A 21,772-nucleotide genomic window follows, 5' to 3' on the forward strand; every position below is an offset into this window, starting at 1 on the left:
GCTGCAAAAACGTTGTAAGCTTGCGGATACATCCTTGCCCAAGTGGCATTCACCATCACACGATCAAGCTTTTTCAGAATTAAGTCATCTTCCCGCTTATTACACCAGGTAAAAAGTGGTCCCTGCCAGGCCAGATCAGTGAGGGAACAATGGTTAACAACTGACTGGAAATCCCGCATTCCTCCAGTGATTGTCGGATTGTCATCGACTCTCGAATGTTCCTGCATATCTAAGGTTTCATTAAAATCCCCAAATAATATCCAAGGCTTATTTTGGAAAATAGGGGAATCATAGTGATGTCTTATCTCCCGCCATAACACTTTACGAGCCTCCACCGTATTTAAACCATATATGAACGAACAGAAAAACTCCTCTGTTCGAGCATCAAGTTTTACTGAGCACGTTATCATCTGCTCACTTTTATAGAAGGGATCCATCCTCACATCATCCTTCCATAGCACCCAAATACGTCCCCGAGGGCTATACTCATAGTTCGTTAAGACTGACCATCCAGGAAACATCCGACTCCCCAACCGCTGAGCCTTTCTTTCCCGAACCCGAGTTTCCAGCAAGCACCCAAACTTAAACTTATTACCCTCCACCCACTGCTTGATAACTGAATGCTTAGAGGTTTTATTCAAACCACGCACATTCCAACAGAAACCTGACATTAATGGTTGATTTGAGGCTTCTTACTCTGATCCCTAGGAGGATCCATAACAGAAAGAGTAGGAAGGGTTGAGCGTTGTTTATTGACTGATTTTGTTCCGCGAAGTAAATAAGTCCTCACAGGCACATCGGATTGTTGGCCACGTTTCACCACAGCTCCTGCATCTCCTGTCTGACGTATGGTGGCATTGGAGGCATCAGAGCAACTTACAATGGATACCGCCCCTGCAGTCGTTGCTGTTCCCGGTTCAATCTCCGCTGACAGCTCTGTTGCTTCCCCCAAAACAGAGTAGGAATTCTTCAGCATAGAGACAACACCAGGATTAGGGGCTGCTGATTGTTTTCTCGGGCTGAGACGACTTGTTTTAGGGGTGACCCATTCCTCCCCCGGTGGATCCTCCCCTGGGATCGGCGAAGAGGCTGGTTGAATCTGCGGAATCTCAACTACGGCTAGTGGCAGACGAATCTCACCAGAGCTGGACGGTGGTGGAACTCGCTGATCATTGGCAGTAGCCTCATCCCCCGCATCCTGATAGGTGGGCGGCGGCAAATCTTGTTTTTCAGGCGCAGAGACCTCATCCCCCACAGCCTTAGTGGTGGGCTGCGGCAAAACATGCATTCCAAGAGCAGAAACCTCAGAGGATAAACAAGTTGCAACAAGATGACCCCATTTCTTACAACGAGAACATCTTGGTGGTAACCAAGGGTAGCTATATGTTATGACAGATTCCAATTCCCCCTCTTCTTCTCCCGTGAAAACATACTCCCGAGGTAACTCTTTAGACAAATCTGCGTGCACCATAACTTGAGCCTCATCAAACGAGGTACACGCCTCAGTTTTTGGATGCAACCTAATAGGCTGACCAACCGCACTGGAGAGAAACTCCAAACCCTTGTCCGTAAACAGAGTTGGAGGAACATTCTTAAGAGTAACCCATAACTGAATTGACGTCATGGCCGGCTGAGCTTCCTCAGCAAAAGGTGACCACTTAGACACAACCATAGGGAGATCTGTAATATTCCACATTCCACGGTTCAACACCCGGTGCCTGATACCCTCATGTTTAATGCGAAACTTAACCGTAGATTCATTGACTGCGTAAACGTCAATCAACGATGTCCGATCCCCAAGTCGCCATATCTTATTCACGATCATGTGAATCTTTCCCACATGTGGAGCTTTAGAGTTTAGAAACTTGCCAATCACAAAATCCTCCCATAGGGGTTTTGCACCCGAAAAAACCTCCTTCGGTACCACCACCCTCTTCTTCCCATCTATCGCCAAAACCTCAAACTTTTGTTTTGTGAAACATCGTTTCTGAGCAACTTGCAGGAACGAACGTTTTCCTTTTACGGTAGGTGGTATCATAGACGAGACCACCTTTGAACCCTCCTGAACGTGACTATTCCCGGAGGAACTCTCAGCCAAATCCACCACACCTTCTGCACATCCTTCCCCCTCGATCCTCCTCCTCACCTCTGAAACCTCCTCCTGCGGCAGATCAGCGGCAAGCCGTCGCGGAGAGGCCTCCGACGGCATCAAACTTGATGAGAACGCAAGAAAACCCTAGTCGCACTTTTTTTCGCCCTTGCCATGTCAGCAAAAATCTGCTTTGTACTGTCATACGCATGCATATTAAAAAAAAATCTCAGAAACAGAGTTACCTCCGATGATATATATATATTCATGTTAAGTTACTTTCACTCTGCTACATCAAAAGCGAAAAAAGATGAGGGGAGAAAAGGTCAACTGAACAGGATGTTACATTTTGATGAAAGTCTGGGGAGAGTCAGCAGATTAGCTTGCAAGAACTCACTTTTGTCGGCAACAAGACCAACTTCCACAGTTTGAAGACATTCCAACTTGCCCAAGAAATGTCTCATCTGTTTCAGCTCTTGAAAAGAACCTCCACACTCTGAAACCTCTAGTACCTTCACATGACATGTCCATAAACAAGACACTTTCTCAACCTCTTTCTCCACAACCCTCCCTTTCCTGCTGTTCTTCCTCTGACGCTTCTTAGGGATGCAAGCACATGCATCTCCACAGTTTTTTGTTACTCTATGTACAAGACCCTAAAACAAGACCAGTTTGACATGTATAATGAATGGGCAACACAAACAACAACAAAAGAATCTCAGTAAGGAAATTGATAATACCTTGATAACTAAAGTGTGTAGAATTGGACAACTCTTAAGGAGAAGTGGCATCACTTGCCAACCTTTATCCTTGTTACTCTCAATAGATAAAGTAACGAGTTTGTTGAAAACCGGCATGGATGTACAGCAGAAATGAAACGCCTGATGAGATCATCACAACCAAAAACCATATATAAGTGAGTAGACAAACCAAAATATATATATATATAAAAAAAAAAAAAAAAAAAAAAAAAAAAAAAATCAACAGAAGAAGGTAGAACTTGACCTCAAGGGAATCGGGAGACAAGTGAAGAGTTGTGATGTTGCTTATACCCGCAACTAGTTTTGTAACATCACCGAATACAGCCTCCTTTGGTACATCATCAACATAAGAATAGCAAGAACCGCCGTCCTCATCAGAAGAATAATAGTCACCACTATCGTCATCGTACTGGTAACCATAATTGTAATCATAATCTCATAACTTGAGACTCAGCCTGGCTTCGACAAGCGAATCCAAATGAACAAACTGATAATCATCGTAGACATAGCTAGAATAGTCAAGGTACACTAGACTCGGTGCTTCTAAATAAGACAGATCGTGATGCTCGTGAGAGTCCGGAAGATTAACCAAAACCACAAGTCGCTTGATGGATGCATTTTTCACGAATGAACCGCAACATGGGGGATATTCATGATCAGCATCACGTATGAATAACTCTTCCAAAGCAGGGCAGCCATCAAGAATCCGACAATGGATGTCAAAATCAATCCCGTAATCAGTTAAGAGAGAAAGTGATCTAAGGGCAGGGAGAAACACACGCTCAGCTTCAAGACAACATTCACCGGACAGTGTGAGCTTGACCAGTGTCTTGCTCGTGAACAACTCTGTCTCTATATGGAGGACATATGTATCCGCGTGCAAGTGTAGTTCCAATAGACCACGTTCCATAGCAGTCCAAATCCAACGACGGTAAGTATCGTCGCAGTCATTTCTAGGTACATGACAGAGAGAGAACCTCTTCATGGGAGGAGAATTGCTAAACAGAGCCAGTGCCTTTTCTACGAAATCAGAGAAGCGATGTGAACCACTTAAAGCTTCTTCTTCGTTTGGATAAATAACCATCGATTCATCAAAAGAAAGGCTGTCTACTAGACCCAGAAGATTCCTCCACCTCTTGGACAGAACCGATGTGGAAGCAGCCTCTTTTGTCAGAAGCAAAGACAGGATTTTGCCAAGTATCTCATCTGGCAAATTACTTATCGAATCTCTAGCAGAACCCATAGCCATAAATTAGGGTTTTAATGGCACCTAACATTGCGGGCATGCGATAAACTGAGTTTTCTTGATCTCAGCAAATTATTGCGTCTGAGAAGACTAGAAATAGCGTAGAACATTTGGTTTACGGAGCAAGCACAGATTGTGGCACCACAAATCCATTATCTCAGATTGATTAACCGTCGGTTTTCATCTACCATTGTTGATGCCTCGTCTTTAACTGAAGCTGAACTCGACATTTACTTTCTCCTACTGACGCCGACCTTCGAGAATGATTTTATTCAAGACATGGCGCTAAAGATGCTAGAGAAGGTGAAGAATGTAGAGAAGCTTACTCTCGGGGGAAACTTTCTTCATGTATGTATATTATTATATTGGCATCATTAATTCTTTCATTCACTATCTATAATTAAGTCTATCTATATATGTGCATCTCGGTACTAATTCACTTTATATATTTGTTTGCTTTGTTGATAGTATCTATCTCTTGCCGAGATTCGTGGTGTTCCTTTTCCAATGTTGAAGGTGAAATATTTGACTCTTGATACAGCAATCTTTCGGTATGTTATTCCTGGTTTAGAAAGAGTGTTACAAAACTCTCCTGATTTAAAGAAGCTACCAGTAAGTGCAAGGAATTACAACACCATTCCGGTACGTATTTACCATTAACCTCTTTTATTAATTTTCATTGGCCTCCCTTCTAACCATATATATCTAAGAACCATTTTTTTGCATTTTTTTCATGTGTTGAGCAGGAGAAGCATCTTGACGACTACTTGAAGCGACCAGGCTTGGATCCGGATCAATGCTGGAGATCAAAAGATGGGGTCGATTGGAACAATTCCTCTTGGGATGTAAATTCAAAGCATATGGTTTCACTCGTGGAACTCGTGCTTGAAAACACCAAGTCATTAGACAAGATAATCCTTCTTAAGTTCAAATACCTGTTTCCACCACTCTTTCACACCAACAATAATGTCTCCATTGTGCAAGGATGAGTGGTGAATTGTAGGGTTTACTCTTTATTCTTACTAGCTAGGGAGCCCTTCGAGATCGCGGAGAACTCATTTTAGTACAATATTTATTACAAAAAATCTTTAATTAAATTTATTTATTAAACTATTGAGATTTTTAAACTATTTAATAAAAATTTCAAAAACATACAATTTTTTGAAAATTCTTTATATTTTATTTGAAAAATAGACTTTCAAAAATAATCTTACCTTCACATATGATTAAATAAATAATCATCAATGCTACACAGTACACACATCAAATTAAACAATTTTTACGATTAACTGCCATGAGATTACATTGCATTCGTGTTATTTCGTTCGCTTTTATTTGTAACTTTTCGTTCGCATCTTTTTAATGTAACTTTTTATCTGTGTATTTTCGTAGTCATTTTTCGTAAATATTTTTTTAATTTCTGAAAAAATGAATAAATGCAATCTATAGTAGTGTCTTCTCTTCTTAACCTTACAGTCATATCTTTGTATATTTTATAAATCATTACAACTTGTTCTCTTGTTGTCAAATATGATATGTAAATGATTATATTTTAAAATTTATTTCTTTTTGTTTTGTTTTAAATGATAAAATTATGAATACATTGTATAAAACACTACAAATTTCTTAAATAATCATATAATAAATTACAAATAGTAAATAAATTGATGACCATTCTTAATATGACATACTGCTTTGTTTAAATTCATTTAAATTAATTATTTATATATTTTGTAGCATAACTCAAACATATTTTTCTATTTCCAATATCAATTTTTACTTCATAAAAAATGAATATTAATATTACTATTCATTCAATCAGTAAGAAAATTACCAATCCTCTCAAATTTGAATATACCTAAACAGAAAATTATCACATATTTTATTTATTTGAATCAAAACTCAGTTATATATTCATATAAAAAAAGAATATATCTATTTTCATAAAGGTAGTATTGTAAATGAATATATAATACAAACAACTATCGTTTTATAGATGAAACATATTTCTATATAAAACAACCTATAGTCATTAAACATTTTGACAATTATAATAGATTATATATATATATATATAGTTTAATCCAATATTGAATGTACTTACTACTTATTTTTCTCCGCCTAAGATGCTGGTTAATTATCCCGAGTCATACATAAATAAATAATATAATAAATATTAGAGGGGAACAATAATAGTTAAAACTTATAACAATAATATTTAGGTGTATGATGTAGCATCACAATGTGCGCGACTAAGGAAGATGGTCAGCCAAGGATGATCGGGTTCATTGCTCTCACACGCTCCTCTTTTTTTGGCAGTCAAAATCCAAAACCTTTTCAAACTTTTAAACTATTTCATATTCAGTATCTTTTGTTGTTAAGATTTCAGTTTGAGTGTATTATGACTAGAACTAAATATACAAATTCCCTTAACCTATATAAAGTTGTAGATAAGTCTTTTTTGTAAAGATAGTTTATTGGACACTCATCTCAACCATCAATTTTTCTGTTGATCATCGGTTTTCTATCTCTCAATAAACTGAATATTTCCAACAATAGAAAATATAATAGAACGAATTTTAATATTTTATTTTTATTTTTACCTTAATATTTCATAATCAGATATTAAAAAAATAGAAATATAAAAATCCATATTGTTTTCTGTAATACAATTAGTTTTCTAATCAAAAAGCAAGGAGTAGATAAATATATACTTGTGACAAAAAAAAAACAAACATATACGGGCCAATCTGCTCTCATTGTCTGAAAACCAACTTGAACCACGTTTTTTAACAGCTAAAAACAAAAATTTCGGTTTGGATTCATACCAATAGATAGATAACCCTTGATGAATAGATGGTTAAAGAGAGTATCTTAAGATTACTTAAACAAAAACAAAAAAATATTTAAATATATTTTAGTATTGTAGACACAACCATATATATCAAATTTACCAATAAATTTCAACAGTTCATACGATAAATCAAAAAATTTAATGGTTCATTAAATAAACAAAATTTGCCGTTGTGTAATTAAAAGGTTGCAACAATTCATTTAAATATATTTTAGTTATTTAAAACTAATAAATAATAATTTATGAATAGTTTTGCCAAGTAATGTGATCTTAAATATTAATTATACCAATATTGTAATGGTTCAATTAAACGGCTAGAATATATTTTTTAATATATTAAAATTAATAATTTATGAAGATGTATACCTAGAGACTGAATATAATTAAATATTACAATGATTAACTAAATATATCAAACTGCAATAAATTTTTCACAGTAATGAAACGTCATTTCTAACAAATTCTCTTTTAACTAATACAAATATATAAAAAATTTGACTACAACGATGAAAAGTTATTTATATATAGATTTCTAAAGATGTGAACATTTGAATAGACACAACTGTTTGTAAAAGACACAACTCTATATTCAATAGACACAACTTTTGAGAGAGACGCAACTGTATAAAATTTCTGTCAAAAATAGAAAATTATCTTTTAACTAATACAAATATAAAGAAAATTTGAATACAATGATGAGAAGTTATTTATATATAGATTTCTAAAGATGTGAACATTTGAATAGACATAACTGTTTGTAAAAGACACGACTCTATATTCAACAAACACAACTTTTTAGAGAGACACAACTGTAAATTTTCTGTCAAAAGTATAAAATAAAAAAAATTTGAATACAATGATGAGAAGTCACTTATATATAAATTTACAAAGATGTGAACATTTGAATAGACACAACTGTTTGTAAGAGACATAACTCTAAATTTAACAGACGCAACTTTTTAGAGAGATGCAACCGTTGAAATTTTCTGTCAAAAAAATACATATACATATTTTACGAAAATGTACGACGAAAAATCGCAATTGTTGTTGGCATTTATTCAGATTGTTATTATTATATAATAATAATCACATCCGTTAGATTTAAATTGATCCTTAAAAGTGAGTTTGCTATTATATAATAAAAGCTAGGAAGTGGTTTACCGTTTACATATGGGCAGTAAAAAGTTAAAACGAAATATCTAGGACTTGCTTACATATGGTTTACAACCTTCACTTTATCAAACACGTGGTGGGGTGTTCTAAAAAATGCAACTATTTTAAAATGCCTAAACCAGTCATTCATAACGCTTAATAAGGCTTGAATAAAATCTATATATAATAAACAAAAAGGTGTAAAATACAGAGTTGTAAAACATAGAGGTGTGAAATAAAAAAGTATAAAAATTAATAGGTGCGATTTTTGAAAGATGGAGGTACGACGAAGAGATGCAAAAATTAATAGGGTTATTGACAAAAATTGGTTTCAATTTAGAAAAACCGGTTTAAATGTTGTATAATCATAATGAAAAACGGTTCTCCAATATTTTTTTCTTGTTCTCTTCAAAGATGTGTTCTACTTCTACCGTAAAAGTTTTGCTGCTCAACTTAGATGCACTAGAGATAAGAGATCGGATCCGGCTAGTATTTTTCAAATGATATGGTTTTATATATAAATTTATAAAGATGTGAACATTTGAATAGACACAACTGTTTTTAGAGACACAACTGTCAAAAAAATATATATATATATATATACATATTTTACGAAAAGGTATGACGAAAAATCGCAATTGTTGTTGGCATTTATTCAGATTGTTATTCTTTTTTAAATTAAATCTTTTTTCTATATTCGGTGTTCGTGAACGATCATTTTTGAATGAAGTATAACAAAGTGTTTGGTATGTTAAATATTGCTATGTCTAACAGGGCAAATAGAGGCAAATAGAACAGACGCAGGCATTATTATTATCCATTCTTTTGAATTATTATCAGAATACAATGTAAAGAGTAGTAACTAATTTAGAGTGCAACATGCTGTAGGAGCACATAAGATGAACGGGTAATGCTAGTATTTGGTAAAGGGATTGATGGTATTGAGTCTCTAGCAGAACACTATAAATTAGGGTTTTAATGGTACCTACCAAAACCCAAAACTCGATTAGGGTCGATGGAGAGAGAGAAGACTAGGAAGATCGAAAAGCTTTTGGGCCTTCTTTTATTAGGTTTCGGCTATTTTAAGTTTTTTTGAAAAAGAGAATTTAGTGGAAACTACCACATTTCCTAAAAAACTTTTCTAAACTACCGCATATGAAAACATCTTTTCAAAACTACCATAAATCAACTTCTATCACATATAAAAAGACGAAATTATCTTTGCAGAAAATGACAGATTTAAAGAGACAAAATTGTCTTTTATGATGTGAGACCAATAATATAATATTAGTTATTAATTATTTTTATTTTTTTTGTGGATCAAAGAATAAACAAACGTGGTGGACAATAATTATTGTCCATCAAATTTACGAAATTTGTTTTGTTTCACATTTTTGTCTGCCAACATAATTTAAGTAACTTGTTCATAAGTTTTAGTAAAAATAAAATGTCCACAGTTACAAGTAAGAGAATCATAGTTCAAAAGATTTTAGTGGATGACGCTTGTCCACGAACAAAAAATTTGGTAACTTTTCTATGATAAGAATTTAGGAACGAAATATTGATGGCTACGATAAGATTTCAAAATATAGAAAAAATTATAACGGTGGACAACAAATATGATGGACCAAAAACACAATGTCGTAGACCAATTAAATACTGGGGACAAAATAGTATAGTTATCCAAAAAATAAGTTTCGACTTGTCTACAAACGAATCTTATAGAATATGAAATCTGGAGACGAATGTAACTGAGAAAGATAAATTATGAAAATTTTTAATTAATTAAGCTTGTAGATTTAAAAGATAATGGAGTGAATGTAAACATTTGTAAGAAATACAACAAAAAAAAAGAGAGAAACGAGAGAGATAGTGTGAGAGAAATAAGCATGAAGAATAAAATATATATTATATATTTCTATATTAAACAAAAGGTATTTTCATCTTTTTCATTTGAATTTGTGGTATTGGGTGAAAGGAATTATCAAATATGGTAGAAAGAAAAAGAAAGATTTTACAATGGGATAGATCTGTTAAGAAACTCTTTAAAAAATATACTATTTTTGGGTCTTGAGACTCACGTTTTACTATAAACATACAAACCCTACGAAAATCACAAACTGATAGTATATTAAAGATGGCAGGGGACAGCTGCATCATCGCCGCTTTAAGAGTCCGTAGCCAGCGTAAAGGTTATCGTCGTTGTCGGAAAATCAAAAGAGGAGTAGACTCAATCAGCTCTTTACCTTACCGGATGTGATCCTCCAACATATACTCTCCTTTATTCCAACCAAATTAGCCATCCGAACTTCCCTTCTATCAAAACGATGGAGGCATGTTTGGTGCGATATACCTTCTCTCTCCTTGGATGAGGATTACGTGACAACTAGGAAGGCTACTTGGATAAACAAAACCCTAAGTCTTTACAAAGGTGCCAAGATAATAAATTTTCAACTCAAATTCAAAACCACCCTGACGCAGGATATTACTCCCCACATCAACAGGTGGATCGAGTTCGCCATCTCTCGCAACGTGGAGAACCTGTGTCTGGATTTCGGGACACCTTGTTCCTTTCCTGATTTTTTCAACGTCAACTTCTCCTCTGTCAAGCAACTCAGACTAGTTATGTTCAACATTTCTGATATCATGACTCCCGTGTCTTGGACATCCCTGACGAAGTTGTGCTTGCATGGTTGTAGTCTCTTTGATGAATCCATGGCTAATATTCTACCTGGTTGTCCTCTTCTCGAAAGCTTAACATTGTGTGCATGCAATGGACTGAGTTTTCTTGATCTCACCAAATCATTGCGTCTGAGAACACTAGAACTAAGGTACAACCTTTGGTTTCCGGAGCCACCACAGCATTATCTCAGATTGATTAACCCTCTATATTCATCTACTTTTGTTGATGGCTCGTCTTTAGCTGAAGCCAAACTCGACATTCACATTCTCTCAATGATCCTGGACTTCATCCCTGATTATCCATATTGAAGTTGTGGCCATGGTGCTGAAGATGCTAAAAAAGCTGAAGAATGTAGAGAGGCTGACTCTTGGGGGAAACTTTCTTCAAGTATGTATTATTGGCCTCATTCTTACATTATTATCTAAGTCTATATATATATATCTCGGTCGGTATTCACTATCTTTATTTGCTTTTTTTTTGTGGATAGATTTTATCTCTTGCCGAGGCCTGTGGTGTTCCTTTTCCAATGTTGAAGGTGAAATATTTGACTCTTGATACAGCAATCTTTCGGTTTGTTATTCCTGGTATAGAAAGAGTGTTACAAAACTCTCCTCGTTTAAAGAAGCTAAAAGTACGTGCAAAGGATTACAACACCATTCCGGTACGTATTTACCATTAACCTCTTTTATTAATTTTCATTGGCCTCCCTTCTAACCATATATATCTAAGAACCATATACATCTTGACGACTACTTGAAGCGACGAGGCTTGGATCCGGATCAATGCTGGAGATCAAAAGATGGGGTCGATTGGAACAATTCCTCTTGGGATGTAAATTCAGAGCATATGGTTTCACTCGTGGAACTCGTGCTTAAAAACACCAAGTCATTAGACAAGATAATTCTACTTTGGTTTAAGTTCAAATACCTGTTTCCACCACTCTTTCACACCAACAATAATGTCTCCATTGTGCTCAGATGAGTACGTAGTGAATCATAGGGTTTAGTCTTTTTGAACTTTTTATATATATAATATACATATCTTGGGTGTACTTAAACACTCGTTATTGAATAAAAGTGATTGGTATGTTAAATGTGTGGTACCTAATTTTGATGTTAAATATTGCAATGTCTAACATGGCAGATAGAGGCAAGTAGAACAGACGCAGGCATTATTATCCATCCTTTTGCATTATTACCAGAATACAATGTAAAGAGTAGTAACTAATTTAGAGTGCAGGAGCACAGAAGATGATGGGCTAATGCTAATATTTGGTAAAGGGATTGATGGTATTGAGTCTCTTTAACCACTTGGATCTCTTTTTCTCTCCAGGTTCACTACTTCTTGTTTCACTCATCTTTCTCTTCTTGCTCTTGTTCTTACTACTATCCAATCCAAAGCAACTCGGCAGGGTTACATTTTCGTAGATAGCCTCTCTCGATGACTGCATCGTGTAGATTTGGTTCTGAAGATGACACACCTTGTGAAAATGTTCATCCCTCATCTTAAGCACGCACCTTGCTAGCCTAACTGCCTCCTTTTTCATAAACAGCGCTTCAGTAGCGAGCTCACGGTTCTCTTCCAAGAGAGAAGTGAGTTTGTATCCGAGATTAGCGGTTTCCTCCACGGCTACTTCTTTCTCCATGTCAAGCAACATCACAAGCTTCTTTAGCAACTCAATCGTCTTGAAAGCTTCTTGCAAGTTTTGTTCTCTGCGTTGTAACTCGTGCTTGGCGATATCTTTCTCCGAGTTTGCACTCACGAGCTGCGAGACTAACTCTTCAATGTTCTTTTGCTTATCACAAGTGGAGACTTCAATCTGTTGAAAGGACAAGATGCTCTCTACTTCAGAAGTGATGTCGGTATCGGTATCATTGTCGTGAGGAATGAGTTGTTTAGGGTTTTGTAGTTTGGAGTGATTGAAACGGTCCAAGAGAGTGGCGTAACCATCGTAGAGATCTTGACAGAGTGAAAGAAGGAGAGGACGTCTCTGGTAAAACCATTCAGCACGTTGAGAAAACGTTTCGCCGGTTTGGTTTTCTTCAAGAGCAGAGACGCGCATCACTTTCATCCGAGACTCGAGCTCTGTGTTCATTCACCAAGATTACAAACCAAGCAAGCAGAAAAAAAAAAAAAAAAAAAAAAAAAAAAACCACATACAAAAAAGTCTTGAGTTTTTGAATAAGAAGATTACTTTACCGGAGAGAGATGGTAATTGTGGAAGAGGAAGCTGAGAGGCATCCATGTGTTCTGCCTTCACACCAAAAGTGATTACTTTGCAGGTTAAAGGAAGGAAGAAAAAGGGGAACAGGGGAAGCTCAAGGAAAATTCAAAAACCCCATTTTTCAAATTACAAGGAAGAAAAAGACAAACGCCTGAACCAGAGAGAGATGGATATGAGACATTAATGGGCCAATTTACAATAAATGCTGCAAATATCCGGAAAGGACTCTTTCATCGAGTATAACATACGGAGGCTGAGATTTTGGAGATCTTTTGAATCACAACCAGAAGCATAAAAGAGGCAGTAATATTCGCCTTAAACAAAAAATTTGTAAAACTATAGGCATTTTAAGCACATGCCCTCTTAAAGGCTCTGAACACATGTTATCTCGGAAGCTTATAATACAGTAATACACCATGGTCGATACTACGATCAACATTATAACATATCTTAAATATTTTTAACACACAATTAAAGAAAGGACCAAGTCTGTTTTGAAAAAAGTTTGGTCATTGTCAAACATAGGTACCATAAAGCATCTCATACCCATATAGAAAGAGTGGCAGAACTTGAAATATCCAAAATACTAGGCTTGCGGCAACTTCTCAGTAACAAGTAGACAGACATAAGACAAGTCTTAGAAAGCAAACATGATTTTATTCATTACTTAGGGCAAGATAAAATAGATAGATAGGGTAGAGGTGAATCAACTCAGCAGTAGAACATAACACGCTTCACATTCTCTTTAAGTGCTGGGAGTGGCCTCACTGCAGCATTGACATTAGGCCCACGTGTGCTTCTACCACCCATTCCACCTCCACGTGCCATGCTCCCGCTAGCCATCGAGCCACTGTCTGATGTCTCTGGCTCCATGTAGAATCGAGCCCTAAATGCTGCTAGATGTGCATAATATGCAGGGGGCACTACAATATCCGAAAACACCACATTTCTTAATTTTCTCTTCTTTCTATCAAAAAATTAAGATGTCAATAATTAAGGGAGGGAAACACAAAACTCACCAATTGAAACCGAGCGTGTGCATCTTGCATACCTGTCCAAGACAAAGAAAGGTAGGTTTAATGTTGTTAAACTTCTTTTCCTCTTTATCTTAAACACTTGCACAACAACGTATAATATAACAAAGGGTAAAAGATACTTACGTGTAACATAAGTTATTGGTGAGAGATTGAAGTCCATCTGCAGTAAAGTTGTTCTCATCCCAAAGAACGTGATAATGAGCAGGTCGAGAAGTGCCCTGTTCATGGAATTTTGATTTGTTAAGCACTTCCATAAACTCTCACCCACTCACTGGGATTATAACTGTTTGAGATTATGAATTATACCTGAATACCAGCATGACTGCAGAGGTAAAAGTCGAACTCTGTAGGGTGACATATTTTAGAGTCCACAACAGTGCCTAAAATCAACAAAAGGGGGTTAAAACCAATGCAAAAAGGATTTGCAGCTAAATTAAGTAAGTACACGCAAAAATTTACAAAGATCCAAACGTGTCTCACCAGGTAATATATTTCCACTTCTGTCCACCGAATGACGATCATTGTGGTTGTGAGCAAACAGCCTCGTGTGATGGCGCTTTTGCACCACCACAAACGTCACTGGTGGCTGATAACCTGCTTCCAGCGAAGCACATGCCTGAAATGGGTTGAATTAAAGTCAGATTAAAAAGAAAAACAGCCAGCACATAACACAAGCCATATGTTAGAAGTTTCTCTTACCTTGCGGATAGCATCAAGTTCATAGAGCAAAACTTGGTAAAATTGTCCCTCACTGACACCATCCCTGTAGGGAAATACCATATAATACATTTTAGAAGGAAAGATACGAAGTTATATAGTTAAGTAAACGCCATAAGTAGAGTTAATTACCTGTAGAAGATGATCCGTAGCGGTTTATGCCCAGTTGATCTACGGAAGGCTATGAGCAACTCCCTGTTAGAAAGTCAGGGGAAAAAAAAGAGAACAGATCTGTTACTTAAGAGCAAGCTGGAGCTAAAAACCAAGTAGTAGTAGAGTTAAGCTGAGGCTAAAAACAAATTGTGCTTGTCTGAATATCAAGACGTACTTTATCATGCCACCAGTAACTACCCCTTTTTGAGGATCCTTCCACTCTTTGAACAGATCCTGAATGAGCTCCTGCCTATGTGCCTGAGCGCAGACCAATCCAGCATATTTGGTAATTTCAGGCCAATCCTGGGATGCAACAACCTGAAAAACAAATTTAATTGTCAATCAGACAAGCACAATTCAAAAAGGTCAAGGCCAGAAAAGAATATGTTCAAAGAAGTAGAATTTAAAATGAGATCAACTTACAGCAGCAATAGACGGGCTTGAATCCTCTCCAGGGTGAGGATGCGTAACATCAGCACCAAATATAATGGTGGGGCGATCACTGACTAGAGGAATCCGCCTTGATAAAGCATCAACAAGCACTGTATTCCTTCCTCCAACCTTCACATTAATCTTCAACGCAACATTGGCCATGTATTGTTTGCTCATCTTAAAGACATGCTTCGTCAGGCAGCATTGAGAGACAATGCCAAGTTCGGTCTCACATATGCGTTTCAAATCACCTGCAATAGATAATATAAAGGAAAAATGACAATGAAAAGAGTGTAATAAGCAAAAGCAGACAATGAAGCGCATAGAACATGGTACATACCATATAATGATCCATTATTGTCGGGAAGAATGACAATAAGCAGATCAATTTCTTTTCCCTGAGAGAGTTTGGATGTGGCATCATGATATCTAGTCTTCAAGACCTTCTCCACTTGCTCAGGACGAGCACTGACTGGTGGAAGGACTGGTTCCGGATTAAATGCCTGCAGGTAAGAAATAATCAAAATATAGGGTAGGAAAGGTTAATAATAAACAGATCATGTGGTGCTAACTGATTAGGCTGTGCTTTAAAAGACTCACCATGCCAGATATGTAGCACATTTGAGCAAGTTCCTGACAAAACGTACGTGCTAGATTGTCCTGCACTTGCCTAGAAAAGTTGATGCAGATCCAATTATTCACTGTTCCACCATTGATCATTTTCTGCAGAGAAACTCATGGCAGTCAGACAACAGAAAATGGTGTGATAACTTACTTGCAAAAACGAACACGAAGGAAACACTCTCTGAAAGAACTGACAGCATAATTACATAAGCAAATAAGATTCAAGTGCTTAGTTGAAAACCAGGAGCGTTTTCATCTATACCTTATTCATCATATTCCATTGACCAACTTGAGGCAAACAAGTTCCTTCCCTTCCAGACTCGTGATACTTAAGCTGCAGGGGAAAAAAAAGCAGTAAACTCTCGTTGGAACCCTAATTTGAGTAAACAAGAAAGTGTAACAGCAAAAAACAAGAGGAAAGAGTACTATACCCATGGAGGAGGCAGTATACGAGCCTCAACAGATGCCAGAGACGTACTTATTTTGATGCCAAATTCCTGAGCATAGGGATCTTTCTCATAATTGTTGAGTTGTACCGTCTAGCCAATCAAAGAAATGATATTATTTGTTAGAAACAAACAATTGAGTATTCAACAGTAGATGAATACTAAACATTTACATGCTAAAAACTTCGAAGTGATAATCTACACAAAATTTCTCCAGAAAATAGATAAGCAGGCTGCTAAATTAAAAGCACAACTCTGAATATGGAAAATTTGCCTCACTATCTATTATTAGCTAAAGGCATCATCTCAAGCTAAATCACTTGTTTCAAGCAAACACATGCAGACAAGTAAGAAGAAACAGGTGTTAAAATTATTCATTCCTAATGAGATTTTCACCACCAGTTTATATGGGTTTAAAATTAATAGGATGATATGAATTGAAAAAGACACTTAATTCAAACAAACACACGCAACCAAGCAAGAAGACTAGCAAGATAGGCTGGCAATAAGAAACTCAAAAAATAAAGAAGCATACCCGCATGATATCTTTTTCTCGATCTATGGGGCGCTGACAGGTCACCTTAAGCAAAGCAGTGATCTGTCTTTCATTCAATCTTTTCGAATATCGCTGGCCTTCAACAATCTTGCATACCTGTACAACAAGCATTAGAATAGGAAGGATTGGTGATCTAATCAAAGTTGATGATTTACTTCAATATTACCTCCATCGGTAAGTAATTTGGCCTGTTAGAATTCCCAACTTGTAAGCATGGTAGTTGAGTGTGCTGAATGCGAAAGCCATATGTTTCGTGGAAGTATTCTACAACAGATTTCTGAGTATTTCTTTCATCTACTGGAAATCTGAAAAGGGCAAAAGCAAAAAATATAAATTAATTTCATCTGGTTCGCACCATTCACGAAATAAGAATAACAAAGCTTAAACAAATACGCACGTCAATTCCCGAGTGGCCACAGCAGTCAAGCCAGAAATACGGTACTTCCGACGCATGTTTCCTCGATGAGTCACTTCAACCTTGACACCTCTAAGAGCCTTTTTTATCTGTTGACAGAAGAATATTTGAAATCAATATACAAAAAAAGAATAGATGAATAAAGCTATTCACTTCCTATAGAAAGTGATTAAAAAAAAATTTACCAGAAAATGTCAACTGACTCATACCTTCACGCGATCAGCATCAGATAAAGGGCGAGAAGAAATATCCCGGTTCAGCAAATCACAGACAAAGGTAATCACAGGGGATGCCTCTATAAATGCTGTCGATGACATATCTACATAAGACACAAAATTACAGCACAAATATTAGCTGAAATATTACAAGGAGATCCAGAAATCAAAAATTATTGAATGTAATACAGCATGCCAACGCACCAATATTGAGTGATAAGCCCATCTGTGTGGGACGAATGCTTTGGTAGAATCCACGCCAGCTCTCCAAGCCATCGCCCAATGATTGCTTTCTTCCAATATCTGGGGAATAAAAAGACCGGCCCACCGGAGTATACCTTTTGCTAACATGTTAGCAAAACTAAAACAGCTAAGACTTACAAGAATGGTAGTCACAAAGAAAACATCCTAGGATGAGTAACCAGGTACCTAGAGGTAGGCAGCTCACGAAGAACAATGTCAAGAACCTGCAGAGCTTCTTGTGGGGCATCGGCTTGTTTCCCCTCTAAAAACAATCCTAAGTGATGCAGATCAGCACGTGCAGCTAGCTTGATCACAACTTTGAACTCCCTCTCTCGTCTGTTAAGTAGGGAATACATTATTTATTCTGAGAATTCCTTATTAAAAAACAAACAAACAAAAAAATATAAGAAGTTGACCTTTGTCCCCCAGCCCCTTCTTCCTCGTCAAGTAGAGTAATTCTGAACTCCTTTGAGACAAACGGAAGTGGTCCAGCAGTGTACAGACTTTTCCGACCATCATAGGCAGGAAGACGCTTTCCAAGGTGTGATTCACGATATGACTCAACAAGTTGTTTCATGACAGCACGATTAACACCCCTTGATGTAACTTCTGGAGTAATTGTAACCTAACAGAAAGAACACATTTTGTCAGGTTAATCCTTAAAAAGACATTAGAAGTAGGGTAGCTAATGCTAAGGGAACAAGGTACCAAAACTCACATCATACTGGTGCAAATCCTTGTCAGGCAGTTCAGCAAAGAAATGGTTAGCCTTGACAATGCAACGTTTACCACTCTGTCCTTTACCAGGCCTCATTGGAAACTTATAAGCCTTGCTAGAAGAAGGTATAGGCTGGATTGCTTGACTGGGAGCTCCTTGTTCGACAGAGAGCTGTTCAAATTGCTGAGCCAGAACAGTAGGTTCGGGCACCTGGGTAGGACTCACCTCAGACAGTGTAGGCTGAGAAGACACCGCTTGATAAGTAGGTGAGGTAGCTTGATGCAGCTCGGGAACTGATTGTCTCTGTGGCGGTCCAGAAGAAGGTCCGCCTCCACGGCCACCACCATACCCTCCTCGACCTCCTTGATGAGGAGGTCCACCTCTTCCTCTTCCCTGGTACTCTTGTGGACCACCATACTGTTGTTGTTGTTGGTGGTATTGCTGTTGTGGTGGTTGGCCATATCCACGACCACCACCACCACCACGACCTCCCTGTTGTTGATACTGAGGGTTATAACCCCTTCCACCTTGGTGTTGTCCTCCTCCACCTCCCTGCTGGTGTTGTCCTCCTCCACCTCCCTGCTGGAAACCACCTCGCTGTGAACCACCACGTCCACCACCCGAGACTGGACCAGCTTCACGAGAACCAGAGCCTTCGCCTCCTTCAGATGGAGCATCAGTTCTTCTCTTTCTAACCATAATTTTACCTGTGAAAATAACAAGAAAACAGCGAGTCATATCTAACTTATCCTTGAAAGATAAAAGCAAACATAGAAAACGAAGTAAGAAACAATCAAATACCTGAATCAGAAGAAAGTAGTAAGAAAACAAGCACGAAATTATCAAAGCATCGAAGCCAACACGGAAAAAAAAAACAAAAAAAAACCCTAACTATCTTCGAAGACGAACAATACAAAACCCGCTACAATCAGTGACGTAATCGGAAAAAGAAGTAAGAAAACAAGCACGAAACCTTCAAAAAAAAAGCAAGCAACAAGAAGAAAACCCTAATTATCTTCGAAGACGAACACAATACAAACACACACTATAAACCGCTACGAAGTAAATAGATCAGAAATTACAGGGATCAACGAAGAAGACGAAACTATCAGTGAACTATAACCCCAAAAAGAAGCGCATCCACCCAATCGAGTAAGAGAACAAAAAAAATCAAGTAAACACGCAGATCGAACACAGATTAAGTGAAGAACAAACTCAAACCCACCGCGATTTTACCTGAGAAAGCTACAATCTCTCGCCGGAGAAGCTTAGATTAACCGAGAAAAGTCCGTACAGAAACACCCAACTCTACCTCTCTTTCCTCTCTCTGTGTTCTTCTCTTTTTTTCTCTCAGCTCTCCCCTAACCAAACGAGATAACAAAGAAAAAGTGATTTTTACTGCTGCCACTTTAAATCCCACTTTTCTTTTTTTTTTCGCTCGCGGCGAGCAACACAAGGGTTCTTTGGTGTGAGTCATTTATGATTTTACCCTCGTCCTTAATTAGCTGGCATTTGACGACGTGGCGAGTCAGGGTTGGGTCTTTGTAATGCTGACCCAAAGGTCGTGTTGTGGTCTTTCATCGTTTGTAATGCGCTGCTGACGTGGATTTGCATAATATTTCTTAATTCCAAAAAATAAAATAAAAAGAAGCTTCTCGAAAACAACAAGACGAAATACATTTTTGTCGCTTTATATACCCTAATACATTTGTTTAGTTTTTATACTACTTTATCATTAAGTTACATTTTTACATATTTATCCGATTAAATTAATTCCTTAGTGTAATGCCTTACCTATTGTTGGTGTTGGGTTTCGCTAGTTAGAGACCCACTCGATAAGCCCGCTAAGGAGCAAACGTCGATGCGGACAATTGGGTCTGGCAAAGGCCTAGGAGGAGAGCTCGAGCTCTGGGACGAGGTCAACCCGGAGATGAGGTCGGGATTTTACGGCTGAGATGGTTAGCGAGAATACAGGAGGAGATTCAGGAGGAGTTTCGCTGAGGGTTTAGTTTAAATATCCAGCTTTGTAAAACGATAGAAAAAAAACAAGTAACTTTGAGCAATTTAATACTCGAGATCAAAGAGCTCGCTGCATTCAGCGACTCGCAACTCGTAACTAGTCAGTACCACGGAAACTACAACACAAATTGTGAACGGATGGACGCTTATCTCCGAATTGTTCGGTCGATGGTCGAGCAATTCTCATCATTCGAACTCACCAAAATTCCCCGGGGTGAGAACTCAGCCGCCGACGCCCTCGCCGCGCTGGCTTCCCCCTCCGACCCCTTGGTCAAACGAGTCATACTCGTCAAAGGAATAGACGAACCGAGTATCTCTATCCCCGTTAAGGCTCAAAGCGTCCACCAAGTCGAGGTCGGAGCTGACCTCGACACAGAAGGACCTGAGCAGGAACCTGGCCTGGATGACGAGCTCCTAGACGATCTTGTCTCCGGAGACGAGCAGGAACTGGAAACGGATTGGCGGATCCCGATTCGTGATTACATCGCGAACGGAACCACGCCCAAGGACCGATGGCAAGCGCGTAAGCTCAAGGCTTAGAGCGCAAGATTTTGCATCATCGGTGAAGAGCTGTATAAGCGGTCTATCTCCGGACCTTATCTCAGGTGCGTGCACGGGAACGAAACCCTCAACATCATTAAAGAGGCTCACGAGGGCCCTTGCGGGAATCATTCCGGCGGACGATCATTGGCCCTCAGAATAAAACGGCAGGGGTACTTTTGGCCGACTATGCTTGCGGACTGCGACGAGCACGCCAAAAAGTGTGACCCTTCCCAGCGTCACGCGCCCTTGATCAACCAGCCCGCTGAACTTATGAGCTCGGTCGCCGCTTCCTACCCCTTTATGCGGTGGTCAATGGACGCTATCGGACCCCTCGAGCAGTCGGGAAAGCGGCGCGTTACCAATCTGCTGGTTGTAACCGATTACTTCACTAAATGGATCGAGGCCGAATCCTACCAATCCATTAAGGGGGAACACGTGAAGGATTTCCTCGGAAAAACGTCGTATGCCGACACGGATCCCCTACGAAATCGTAACCAACAACGGAACAAACTTGGTGTCCTCCGCAGTTCAAAAGTTTTGCAACGACTGGGGTATACGGTTACCTCCGTCTACTCCCCGGTATCCCCAAGGAAACGGGCAGGCCGAGGCTGCCAACAAACTAATCCTGCACAGCCTCAACTGCAG

At 38.2% G+C, this 21,772-nt stretch overlaps 3 protein-coding genes and 2 pseudogenes across 7 annotated transcripts; 2 read left to right on the top strand and 3 right to left on the bottom strand.

The window, feature by feature from the left end:
* Positions 1 to 2,407: 2,407 nt before the first annotated feature.
* LOC104743945 (F-box/LRR-repeat protein At1g48400-like) lies at positions 2,408 to 4,099 on the bottom strand (annotated as a pseudogene). Its single transcript, XR_015580677.1, has 3 exons — positions 3,095 to 4,099; positions 2,830 to 2,970; positions 2,408 to 2,745 (listed from the first exon to the last, which is right to left on the bottom strand). The product of XR_015580677.1 is annotated as an F-box/LRR-repeat protein At1g48400-like (transcript).
* Positions 4,100 to 4,375: 276 nt separating this feature from the next.
* Positions 4,376 to 5,085, top strand: LOC104743946 (putative F-box/LRR-repeat protein At3g18150). The gene is made up of 3 exons (XM_010464973.2): positions 4,376 to 4,444; positions 4,565 to 4,738; positions 4,843 to 5,085. Exons 1-3 carry the CDS (start codon positions 4,376 to 4,378, stop codon positions 5,083 to 5,085), a joined length of 486 nt encoding a protein of 161 aa, XP_010463275.1.
* A 5,154-nt stretch (positions 5,086 to 10,239) lies between these two features.
* LOC104759833 (putative F-box/LRR-repeat protein At3g18150 pseudogene) lies at positions 10,240 to 11,766 on the top strand (annotated as a pseudogene).
* Positions 11,767 to 11,956: 190 nt separating this feature from the next.
* On the bottom strand, positions 11,957 to 13,181 carry LOC104759836 (kinase-interacting family protein-like). Its single transcript, XM_087484904.1, has 2 exons — positions 12,985 to 13,181; positions 11,957 to 12,870 (listed from the first exon to the last, which is right to left on the bottom strand). Exons 1-2 carry the CDS (start codon positions 13,028 to 13,030, stop codon positions 12,050 to 12,052), a joined length of 867 nt encoding a protein of 288 aa, XP_087341030.1. The 5' UTR covers positions 13,031 to 13,181; the 3' UTR covers positions 11,957 to 12,049.
* A 320-nt stretch (positions 13,182 to 13,501) lies between these two features.
* On the bottom strand, positions 13,502 to 20,040 carry LOC104742353 (protein argonaute 1). Of its 4 annotated transcripts, none has more exons than XM_010463357.3 (22): positions 19,802 to 20,040; positions 18,566 to 19,272; positions 18,264 to 18,472; positions 18,034 to 18,183; positions 17,809 to 17,942; positions 17,599 to 17,708; positions 17,372 to 17,478; positions 17,141 to 17,279; positions 16,954 to 17,070; positions 16,404 to 16,511; positions 16,235 to 16,306; positions 15,949 to 16,071; positions 15,689 to 15,851; positions 15,340 to 15,599; positions 15,092 to 15,234; positions 14,896 to 14,958; positions 14,746 to 14,809; positions 14,527 to 14,662; positions 14,353 to 14,426; positions 14,170 to 14,264; positions 14,029 to 14,060; positions 13,502 to 13,932 (listed from the first exon to the last, which is right to left on the bottom strand). In XM_010463357.3, exons 2-22 carry the CDS (start codon positions 19,262 to 19,264, stop codon positions 13,721 to 13,723), a joined length of 3,210 nt encoding a protein of 1,069 aa, XP_010461659.2. In that variant the 5' UTR covers positions 19,265 to 19,272; positions 19,802 to 20,040; the 3' UTR covers positions 13,502 to 13,720. The 4 variants fall into 4 exon arrangements, with proteins under 4 accessions (XP_010461659.2, XP_010461658.2, XP_087341028.1 ...); XM_010463356.3 differs by having other exon boundaries at positions 17,809 to 17,948; XM_087484902.1 differs by having other exon boundaries at positions 17,809 to 17,948; positions 19,791 to 20,035.
* Positions 20,041 to 21,772: the final 1,732 nt, after the last annotated feature.

Source organism: Camelina sativa, chromosome 14 (genome assembly GCF_030686135.1).
Source record: "Camelina sativa cultivar CO46 ecotype springtype chromosome 14, ASM3068613v1".
Classification (NCBI taxonomy): Eukaryota; Viridiplantae; Streptophyta; class Magnoliopsida; order Brassicales; family Brassicaceae; genus Camelina; species Camelina sativa.